The sequence below is a fragment of the Bufo gargarizans genome, chromosome 8, assembly GCF_014858855.1.
Source record: "Bufo gargarizans isolate SCDJY-AF-19 chromosome 8, ASM1485885v1, whole genome shotgun sequence".
Taxonomy (NCBI): domain Eukaryota; kingdom Metazoa; phylum Chordata; class Amphibia; order Anura; family Bufonidae; genus Bufo; species Bufo gargarizans.
The window spans coordinates 130,732,931-130,744,185 of NC_058087.1; the positions used below are offsets into that span (position 1 = coordinate 130,732,931).

An 11,255-nucleotide genomic window follows, 5' to 3' on the forward strand; every position below is an offset into this window, starting at 1 on the left:
GTAAATCTTTTTTATAAACTTTTTAAAAGTGCAAGACAGACTATCCCTAATGAGAATGTCTGAATGACAATTTGGTATTACAATTTCACATGTCAATAAGGTGCGTCTCGACAGTATCAGCAATGAATAGACAGAATGTGTACTTGGGATATGTCCCATCCACAACAGAAATGGTAACCCACTTGTCAGTGTATTCATACGTAACAGAGGAATGACACAAGGCTTATTTCTAAGGAAAAATGCCCCATATGTGTAATTTTATGAGACATGCAAGTATAGTATGTATTAAATCAGGAATGTGGTGGCAGGGTATCTTTAAGAACTAATTCCTGATACATTTTAACTTTAAAATGGTTCTCAAAGACTGGGGCCCAATGCTAAAGGACCAATAAAATTCCCATCTTTGCGGTACCCTCTGGACTGGAAGTGCGATGTTCAGTGTACATGCACGTCACCGCTCACTAGACAGTGTACACTGCAGGGTTTTTCCTCTTTGTGTGAACGTGATTTCTAAAATTGTAAAATCCCTCCCCCACTTGTACTGTAAATGCTTTGGATTTTCTGCACAAAATTCCACTGTGCACGATACGGTACACCATATGTGAACCCACCCAAAAATTGACAGATTTTCACTTTTACCTATTGTTATCTTGATAAAATGTGTTAGAACGATGTTCTAGAAGTAGGTAGTTGTAAAGACCTGCCTATATAAATGTAAATTTGTGTGTGGAGTAAGTGTGTCTTACTCTTAATAACATGTCCATATATATGTTATTAGTAAATGCACACCTGGTTTCAGGTAGACTAGTTAGATACTAAAGAAACATAGTGACTAGTTCACTACAGATCATTAAGAAGCATAGCTGGAGTTCAGCAAACACTAAAACAGTGGAACCAATAGAGACTAACCTGTTAAGTCGTTAACTCTTATCCTATAGTATATATAGTATATTCTGCAACTCTTACCATGGAAAACTACTGAGGTTTAAAAATCTTTGTCAGTGGATACACGTGACCGAACTAGTCAGACACTGTTTCTTTTGTAACCAACTAGCCCATTTAAAGGGAACCTGTCACCAGTTTTATGGTGTCCTAACTAAGGGCAACATAAATAAGTGACTGATTCTCTTAGCAAAATGCTGGGTCACTTTCTTTAATTGACCCAGTCAATCTGCCAACATCTTGTATTGAAAAGCTCCAGCGCATAATGATGAGTCCTGACTCTCCCTGCCCACCTGCTGCTGATTGACAGTTATTTTCCATATAAATCAGCAGCAGGTGGGCAGGGGAGTGGCTATAGCTCTGAATTTAAAAAATGCTGGACTCACTGACATCATGCTGGACTCAAATCACCTCATTAGCATGTGGCATCTTTGTGTGTATATTATGAGGTAACCATCTGTCACACCAGTAAGTGAATACATCTAAGGTACTTTTTAGTAGTTAATGATTGTATATAATTAGTTAGATTATAATCAAATATCCACATGACAGGTTCCCTTTAAGTCGGAGTTGTAACATACGCATTTTCTCCTAAGACATATAGGAGTACATGTTCTTGGTATTTTGGACTCAGAATGCTCTAAATACTCAGTGTTTGTGTTACTTGTGTTACCCACCAAGTACAATTAATTGCATCCATATCAGAATATAATTTAGTAATTTTCCTCAATGTTTTGGCACTCAGTAGTTGCTTGTATTTATTTCTTATTCTTATTTGTAGGTCTGTACAAACAACACAAATGGAAGCTACCCTAACCATCTTCACATGAATTGTGAAATAACAGGCAGGCCCTGTTGTATTGGGACAAAGGGAAAGTAAGTTTCTGTTCTGTTTCTGTGGGCACCATTAACAGTTGAGACAGTTTTCATCTAGGTAAAGCTCTGCCATGAGAAAAACGCCCCAACAGAAGTAACCAGGCTCAGGTCACAGACTGCGATTATTCATGGTGCTCACAATTTGAAAAGTATATATTCTGAGTATATTTTCTGAAAATGAAACATTTTTGCAGCATGCGAATTGTCACAGAAGAACAGAAGTGGATTGTAATCACAAGTACACGCACCACTGACTTGAATGGAGTTAGTACGTGTAATTACAGTACGCCACCACTCCAGAGGAGACGACGCATAGTGTTAATGAACATGAATCAGCGCTCGCATGGAGCACTCTGATCGGCTGGGGTGCCAGAGCCCTGTCAAACAGATATTGATGACCTATCCTGAGGCTAGATGATCAATATTTACTGCCTGCACAACCCCTTTCACAGCATTTAGAAGATTGCTTCATGGGAACCACATGGGCCATAGACACAATGGTCTGGTGCTGACCCTATTGACTTCTGTGGGAGAGTTTTCTAGGCATGCTATATGACCTGTGCAAAGGTCATTGTACAAGGAAAGAATAGATAAGCTCTGACAATCAACTAATGTGAATGGAGGATCCTGTCTTTTCTATACACAAAGGTGATATCACAGGCAGGATTAGAATGACAGATGAGCAGGTAACTACAGTATAGTGATCTGTATAGACCAAGAAGTGGCATCTATTATTAGGCTTAGTGGCCATCAAAAAAACTGTTGAGTTTTATGTTTTTTGTTTAAATCTAAATATTGACATGGAAATTAAAAAATAACATCATCAAAACTATTAATTATTATTATGTTAAAGATAAAAATGTGATTTAAACTATAGGTCATTGTCTGATGACGCCTTCCTTTTAATCTTCAGAGCAAAAGGAGGAAGAGAATGTCAATCAGTTTGATAAAAGAAACAAAAGGGGAGACCCCCTCTGCCCCAGTTACTCCTCCCAGCTGAACTAAAGCTGGCCTTGTATAACACTAGTGATTTTGTCTTCCATAATGACTTTGATCACTTATTGCTGTCAGTGACCATTTACCACTTTGAAGGGGTTATGCAATACTAAAATAGTGGCCCACACCTGTCCGACCTAAGAACGATGCGTACCTGGTCCTCCATTGGATCCGGTCTCTCGGGCTCCTGGGCCGGCAGTTCCGCTCCCACGTGCGCAAAGGACAACATCTGTCAATGGGGGCACACTTGACCACTGTAGCCAATAACAGGCCACAGTGGTGACCTAGTTCCCCTGCGTCATGCATCATATTACCATAATGACTTTGATCACTTATTGCTGTCAGTGACCATTTACCACTTTGAAGGGGTTATGCAATACTAAAATAGTGGCCCACACCTGTCCGACCTAAGAACGATGCGTACCTGGTCCTCCATTGGATCCGGTCTCTTGGGCTCCTGGGCCGGCAGTTCCGCTCCCACGTGCGCAAAGGACAACATCTGTCAATGGGGGCACACTTGACCACTGTAGCCAATATCAGGCCACAGTGGTGACCTAGTTCCCCTGCGTCATGCATCATATTACATGTGACGCAGGGGAACCAGGTCACCACTGTAAGTTACTGTTGTGGCCTGTGATTGGCTGTTGCAGTCACGTGTGCCGCCATCAATGGATGTTGTCCTTGGCGAATGTGGGAGCGGAACTGCCGGCCTGGGAGCTCAAGAAGTGGAGATTACGAAAGCATCACCTCCCCCATCCTGGGTTGGGAAGGTCTGAGCCATTATTTTAATATTGGATAGCCTATTTAAATGTACTGAAATGTGTTATTACAATTGATATAATGAAGCATTACTAATGCATTCTCTACTTCTTCAGCTGTAAAATAACTTCAAGAGAATACTGCGATTTCATGAAAGGCTATTTCCATGAAGAAGCAACTTTGTGTTCACAGGTAAATTTTATATTTCGTATGTTTGCAGAACTAAAACATGGCCAGTATAATGGAAATAGGTAATCACTGTACAAAAGGCCATGATGATATATACTATACTATAAGCTATACACATCTAAAAATTACTAATCGAGTACATGGATATAAAACAATATACCTAAAGCCTAGCAAGTAAAGTGAGACCCACTAAAAGGGGTAAGAAGAGACAGGAAAACGGGGAGAGAAATGATCTGAATGAGGATATCTAAAGTCTCATCAAGACTGTAGAAGAAATTGACACCATGGGGACCAGATGGTCTGAAACTACTCTTGGCAGTCATTCCAAATGCTCAAAAGTCTTTCAGTTTACATATATATTCTAATGCAATTTACCTTACTATACTATACTGCTTGTTAATTTGGGTGTTTAACAACTGATGTACGTGTAAAGTGTGGAGAATAGATTAGTCAATTTTTATCCGGTGCATTGACTTTATCGTACTGATTACTTTCTTTTTAAGCTAGGAATGAAAACATCAGTGTTTAGGATATAATATTGAAGGAAGGATTTGCTACATCATTTTTGGAGGTTCCCAAAATTGTTCAATTATTCTGTTGAAGTAATGGAAGTAAAGTGAAATTCTTAGGATAAACATCCCCTTGCACACAACGTAGATGTATATTGGGATATTTGACAGATGTGGATATCCAAAAGTGGGCAAAAATTCTTATTAATTTGGGCACTTTTTTCAGGGTAGATCATTAATTTCTAAATATTCGATAAATCCTGAAGTAACATTACAGAAAGAATCATTGAAAGTGGTGGATTACAATAGAAAAATAGAAATATATTTTTTACAATAAAGGCACAGTAGTGATATACAAACATATGGAAGCCATGGGCGAGGGATGGCGGACAGAAATGGGTCTGCTTTTCCTCCTCATTCAGGGTCCATTCACACGTCCGTTTTTTCTTTCCTGATCTGTTCCGTTTTTTCAGGAACAGATCAGGACCAGATCTGGACCCATTCATTTTCAATGGGTCCTGGAAAAAATCGGACAGCACAATGTGTGCTGTCCGTTTCCGTTGTTCCGTTCCGCATGTCCGTTTAAATATAAAACATGTCCTATTCTTGTCCTGAAAAATCGGATCCTGGTACAATACAAAGTCAATGGATCCGCAAAAAACGGATGACATTCGGATGTCATTCCGTATGTCATCCGTTTTTTGCGGATTCCGTTCCTGGAAACACATAACAAATTTTTTTTTTTTTTTTTTTTTTTTTTTTTTCAATTTTTTTTCAAAGAAATCCAAACAACTTTATTTGATTATTGAAATGTATACATGCTCCCGTTTTTTGCGGATCCGCAAAAAACGGATGACATACGGATGACATACGGAAACATTTTCAGGAACAACGGATCCGCAAAAAACGGACCGTTTTTCAGGATGGAAAAAAACAGGACGTGTGAATGGACCCTCAAGTTAATGTTTATGATGATGTTGAAATGCAATAAAAGAGATTTTCAAAAAAATACTGTTCATGAAGACCATTAGTATTATAGCTCAACTTACCTAAAATAATAAATTAATGAGCCACAAATATAAGACAGGAAAAAACCTTTAATACATATAATTGCATTATTATGGTGTTGTTTCTTTACAATTTCAGAGAAATGTAATTTATTAGGCGATTTGATAAAGTGTCCAAATTATTCCTAGGTTCACTGCATGGATGAGGTTTGTGGTCTACTGCCATTCCTGAACCCAGAAGTTCCAGACCAGTTTTATAGGTTATGGCTTTCTCTGTTCCTTCATGCTGGGTATGTCATATTTTATGTTCTCTTATGCAACCACAATCCTATAGAACAGGGTTTCTCAACTCCAGTCCTCGGGACCCACCTACCAGTCATGTTTTCAGGATTTCCTTAGTATTGAGCAGGTGATATAATTAGTGTCAATGCATCAGGACTTACCACAGGTATTCATTCTGTGGGATATTCTCAAATTCAGACTGGTAGGTGGGTCCCGAGGACCGGAGTTGAGAAACCCTGCTATAGAACATATATGTATTGTGCATTGCTATTGTGACCATACTGACTTTAGGCCCAATCCCCATTATGTGGTATGACTTGTCTGTAAGACGCTTGCATTATTCCTACTTGTAGGACAATGTGTGACATGCTCATGTTCACTCTTTAATATGTTTCTATTTGCAGCATCTTGCACTGTTTGGTGTCGATGTGTTTCCAGATGACAATACTTAGAGATTTGGAAAAGCTGGCAGGCTGGCATAGAATCTCCATTATTTACATTTTAAGTGGGATTACTGGTAATCTTACAAGTGCTATATTCCTGCCTTACAGAGCTGAGGTAAGAATTGTCAGCCATTTTTGCTTGCTGTTTTAGGCCCCATTCACTCATAGAAGAATACTACAGCATACACATCTCTGGTTTCAGTGGTAATGTGAACATACATTATCTTAAACCAAGTTGTGTAATTGAGAAATAGACATGATAAATTAATTTTCCTTCTGTTTCCATGAATTGATTACATTGCTGTGCCTGTGCATTAAGGATGAGTTATGTAAGCCAATCCTCATATGCACAGCTTGCCTTGGAAGCTACAGACACGGCAATGTGAAGCAATGTAAAACTGGTGCACCACTATAAATATACAGATGTCATTTTATTATGTACAGTATAAGAAAAGAAGAAACAGAAAACATTGAAATGATACATATTAGTATATGTACAGTATTGCATTTATTTGAAGGGGTTATCAGATTGGCAGTGGTCCAAACAGATGTATGAAGAGAACACATCTCTCCTGCGAGCTCTGCATTCTCCTCAATTTTTACCTGCAGTAAGCATTGCAGCTGTGAGCAGGTGTCATTACAGCTCCTCCATCCCATTCCTTTGATTGGTACAGAGCAAATGTAGTCACACTCCGTCCCATTCAGGTAATTGGGATGGAGGAGCTGCAATGACACCTGCTCGCAACTGCAATGTCAACAGTAAGCAGGTAAAAATTGAGGAGAATGCAGCAATGCAATGTTGACAGCGAGCAGGTAACAGTGAACAGAATGCACGCAGGAGTGATCATACAGCTGATCGTGGTGGTGGGGGGACCGATCTGATAATCTGGCGGTCTGAGGATAGGTCATCAATATAAGCAGAAAACCCCTTTTAAGTTCAAGTAAAAACAGCAATTACTATTCATTTTTCATTGGAATGATTTATAAATGCAATTAGACAAAGGTTTCCAATACTAAGGATCTACTACATCTATCAGTATTTTGCCAGTCTTCACTTTTGTGCACCCTATTCTCTTTCATCCTGAAAAATCTTAAACCAATAAGTTACCTCTGTTTCCTTACAACAAAAGTTGATCCCACATTGTCACCAAAATGATACTACCGTTTTAAAGACACTAATAGTTACCCCCAAACAGAGGCGAAGATCAGAGATTAGGTGTGGGAAGGTATTGGCAGAGTAGGTCTGAGATGTATGGAGGGGACAGGTTGTGGAAAGTCTTGTATGGCGTTGTTAATATTTTGAAGTGAATTTCCTGGGAGTCAGTGAAGGGATTGTTAGTGAGGAGAGGCAGAGCTACTGGGCGTCAGAGTTGAGGATGCATTGGAGGAGACCAACACTGTTAGATGGGAGGACTCCGAGGAGGATGTTGCAGTAGTCTATGTAGGAGAAGATTGAGGAAAGAGCATATTTGAGAAATGTTTGTCAGTTGGGGGTGGCAGGAGATAACAAGGACTTGGATGTGAGGTGAGGGTAAATCACCCTGAAACAGCTGTCTGCAGATGAGATGCTGACTTATTTAATATCCGAGTCATGTCTCAAGGCTTAGCTAAAGAGTTGAACATTGACTTATAGGATCGCTGCCTTACATCTGGTGGCATTAGAGGCAGAGCTTGTTAAGAGCTCATTTGCATCCCTTTCCTCCCTAAATGTTTGATTGGCATGATTGACTAGGCCAAGTCTGTAATGCTTAGGGTTCTGTCTTTCAAATGTGGATTGGATTCCGTGGCGTTCAGACCCCTACATAACTGAATTTGTTTGGGATTACTTGAATAATAAAAAGCAGGAAGCCAATTTTTAAGACAGAACGTTTGTGGTACAAGAAGCACTGGAAATGTTGTTAAAAAAAGAAAGACAACAGCATACATTTGCAGAACATGTTATCACATTTAGGTATTGAGGGTTATGTGCAATTTTCTGTTAAGGGGTTCTCCAACCCCTATAATGACCCCCCATTTGCCCGGGCACCTCACACAGATTGTACTTACCTCGCTTCCCAATACCTGCGTCACTTCTAATGCCGACATGGCTGCCGCCACATGTCCCGTCACACGGATCAAAACATACGGCAACTGGGGGGGGGGTATGGTTTGGAGGTGGTGCAGGCAATAGCAGGCAGTGACGGGGACGAACCTCCCTAGCATCTTGGGTGATGCTAGGGAGACTTGTCTCTGTTGCGGCCAGCTATTGGCTGTACCCAGTTCATCCCTCACAGTAAGTAACCCCCCCCACCAGATTTTTGATTTGCGTGGTGGCTGTGCAGGGATCAGGAGCGATGCAAGGTAAGGATAACCTGTGTGAGGTGCCCAGCCACTTGGGGAAGGGGGGGGGGGGTCATTATAGGGTTTGGATTTTTTCAGAAGAACTCCATGTTATTTTACATTAAAGGGGATCTGTCATCAAATGCGTCGCAATAAAACTTTCACTTAAGACATATGCACTTGACAGTTGAACATCATTGTCTTGGTCCCATCTTCCTACGTGCCCACAAACTTAATGATTTATAATATGCAAATGAACCTGCAGGAGCAAGGAGGACGGTGTCATTGTACCTTATTGCTCCAGAGGCTCTGCTAATTGCCCTTATTGCTATGTTCCCACCATTGACTGACAGGGCCAGGCAATAGACATACTCACGTCTGGCCCTGACGTCTCATGGGAGCTCATCAGTGTATGTGCTGTACAGTGATGGGACCAAGACCATGAGCACATGTCTCAGGTGAGATGGTGTTATTGGGACATTTCTGAAGGCAGAACCCCTTTAATTATTGATATGTCTTTTTTTTCCAGGTTGGACCAGCTGGATCTCAGTTTGGAATTTTGGCATGTCTTTTTGTTGAGCTTTTCCAAAGTTGGCAAATTCTAGAAAGACCATGGAGAGCATTCTTCAAACTCTTTGCTGTTGTGATCTTCCTATTCACATTTGGCCTTCTTCCATGGATTGACAATTTTGCTCATATTTCTGGATTTATTAGTGGTTTCTTCTTGTCTTTTGCATTTCTTCCTTACATTAGTTTTGGCAAGTTTGACATGTACAGGAAAAGGTGTCAAATTATTATTTTTCTTTTAATATTTTTTGGACTTTTCTCAGGACTTGTGGTTTTATTCTACTTTTATCATATCAAGTGTGAATGGTGCGAGTATTTAACCTGTATTCCATTTACAGACAAATTTTGTGAGAAGTATGACCTCGATGCTCAACTTTATTGACAATTATGAACTTGAGATTGCATTTTTATACAGAATTACCGTATTCTTTTTCTATGGTTTAGAAATAATGTGTTACATTGTTGTTAATAAAGGTACTGAAGGAATAACATAGCCATTTATCCCAAAGCCTGCTGCCTTTCAGATTCTTAATAAAAGATCATATCGATGTAGCAATCATTAAGCAGCAGGTAATTGTGGATGGTCATCATTTGCTGTGGGAAATGAAATATTTTTATATATATATTCTTATTAAGAAAACAATATTCTTAAAGTACATATTGGTAATTTAATGTATATATAGTATTTGATGAGCTTTGTAAAATGTCAGATGATTTTACTGTCTGAAAACAGAACTATTTGTTTCCTTGTTCACTTTTATTGAACAACAGTGTGATGTCTTTTTGACGGACTAATTCAATTACAGTTTTTTTTATATTTTTTTGTCCTGCAGAACTAACTGCAGTAATTCAGCCATAAGGTAGCGTTTTAGCTACTTTATCCATAATAAAAGAAAAGCAAACCTTTGAACATTGAGTTTAATGTTTTTTTTTACCATGTACATTTATGTTTACATAATTTGTTAAAGGTCTAGTGAATTTAAGAAATATATTTCTTATTATAGAAAAATGTCTTTCTTCACTTAAGAGTCATTTCTCCTCCTTCCACTGCTTCCTGAATTGCTCATTCACTCTCATAGCTCCAATATAGTCTATGGAGACAAGACGGATTTACTGAGGCATCAGAATACCTTTGCCCATAGTTTGTGGAGAAGGTGGCGGTAGGATCTCTAGGATATGTAGAGGAGCAGGATCTCCTTATCTCTATGTATACTGTGTATATAAGATATCATAACAGCTAGTCTATTACCACTAGCTCATGGAAAACTGGTAATTAGAGAAGGAGTCTGCATATTAGAAAAATGGTGATAAATGCAGAATACAAATCATATAATGGCCAGATATAGAGGCGTTCCTCGTGCACACACATAGCTTATTCGTAAAAGCCACCAGAAACACTTCCATGTTATGTTTTATATTTATTACATTTTATGATTTTTCAAGAATTGGATTGAAGATATAGTATTTAATATAAGAAATATGCAGATTAACCCATTTCTGACATGCACTGTTCATGTGCAGAGCTGCGGGAAGTGAGTTTCCCAACACACATGGTACATGTATAGCACGCTGATCTAGCAGTCACATAAGCTGTAACTCAGAGCTTTAGATTCCGAAGTCAATGCTGACTGATGCATCTAAAGGTTTACAGAGGGAGGGAGTTCCATCTCCCAAACCATTGTCTCTCCTACAAAGGTCGTGGAACCTACCAGCTACAGAGGCCTAGCCTCCAGGCATGTCTCATAAGCAGCTGTCAGTGTAATACTGGCAGTTCCGATGCTTTACAATACACTGTGAATTGTAATGGAGTGTAGAAGAGATCAGAATAACAAAGCGTGAAGTCCCCTAGTTGGAAAAAAGCATAAAAATGTGTTTTGTAGAATAATAATTATATTTAATAATTAAAAGCATAAAGCAAAAAAGCACCACTTTCCCCTCATCAAGTCATCTAAAAATTAAAAAAAATTAAAATAAATTAGACATATTAGGAATTGCTGCATCTTCATCAAGAGAACAAAAGCATATGGTTCTCAGAAAATGGCAGTACTGATACCCTAGAGGCTGTTCAATAGCAACATAGGACCCATAAACCAATTCAGCAAATAAGTGCTGCAAAAGCCAAAAAGTGGACTTTCCCTTCTGAACCCTGCAGTGTACCCAAACAGCCGTTTACACCCTCATTTATGGCAGTGCGGTATCCAGTAAAACCTGTAAAAACAATTTAAATGCTGCATCTGCAATTTTCATTTTGCACAGTCCCCTGCTCATTAATTTCTGCAAAATATCTGGTCATCAAAATGCTCACTCCAACCTTTGATAAATAATTTGAGGGGTATACTTTACAAAATAGGGTCACTTATGGGGGG

The 11,255-nt window shown here is 39.2% G+C and overlaps 1 protein-coding gene across 2 annotated transcripts in view; it reads left to right on the forward strand.

Moving 5' to 3' along the window:
- Window positions 1-9,799, forward strand: part of RHBDF1 (rhomboid 5 homolog 1) — a 148,421-nt gene extending 138,622 nt beyond the window's left edge. For both annotated transcript variants that reach the window (XM_044303376.1, XM_044303378.1), the window contains 5 exons: window positions 1,724-1,818; window positions 3,690-3,765; window positions 5,468-5,568; window positions 5,965-6,118; window positions 8,852-9,799. In XM_044303376.1, the coding sequence (XP_044159311.1) occupies window positions 1,724-1,818; window positions 3,690-3,765; window positions 5,468-5,568; window positions 5,965-6,118; window positions 8,852-9,271 (846 nt within the window). In that variant the 3' untranslated portion in view covers window positions 9,272-9,799. The remainder of the gene's footprint in view (window positions 1-1,723; window positions 1,819-3,689; window positions 3,766-5,467; window positions 5,569-5,964; window positions 6,119-8,851) is intronic.
- Window positions 9,800-11,255: the final 1,456 nt, after the last annotated feature.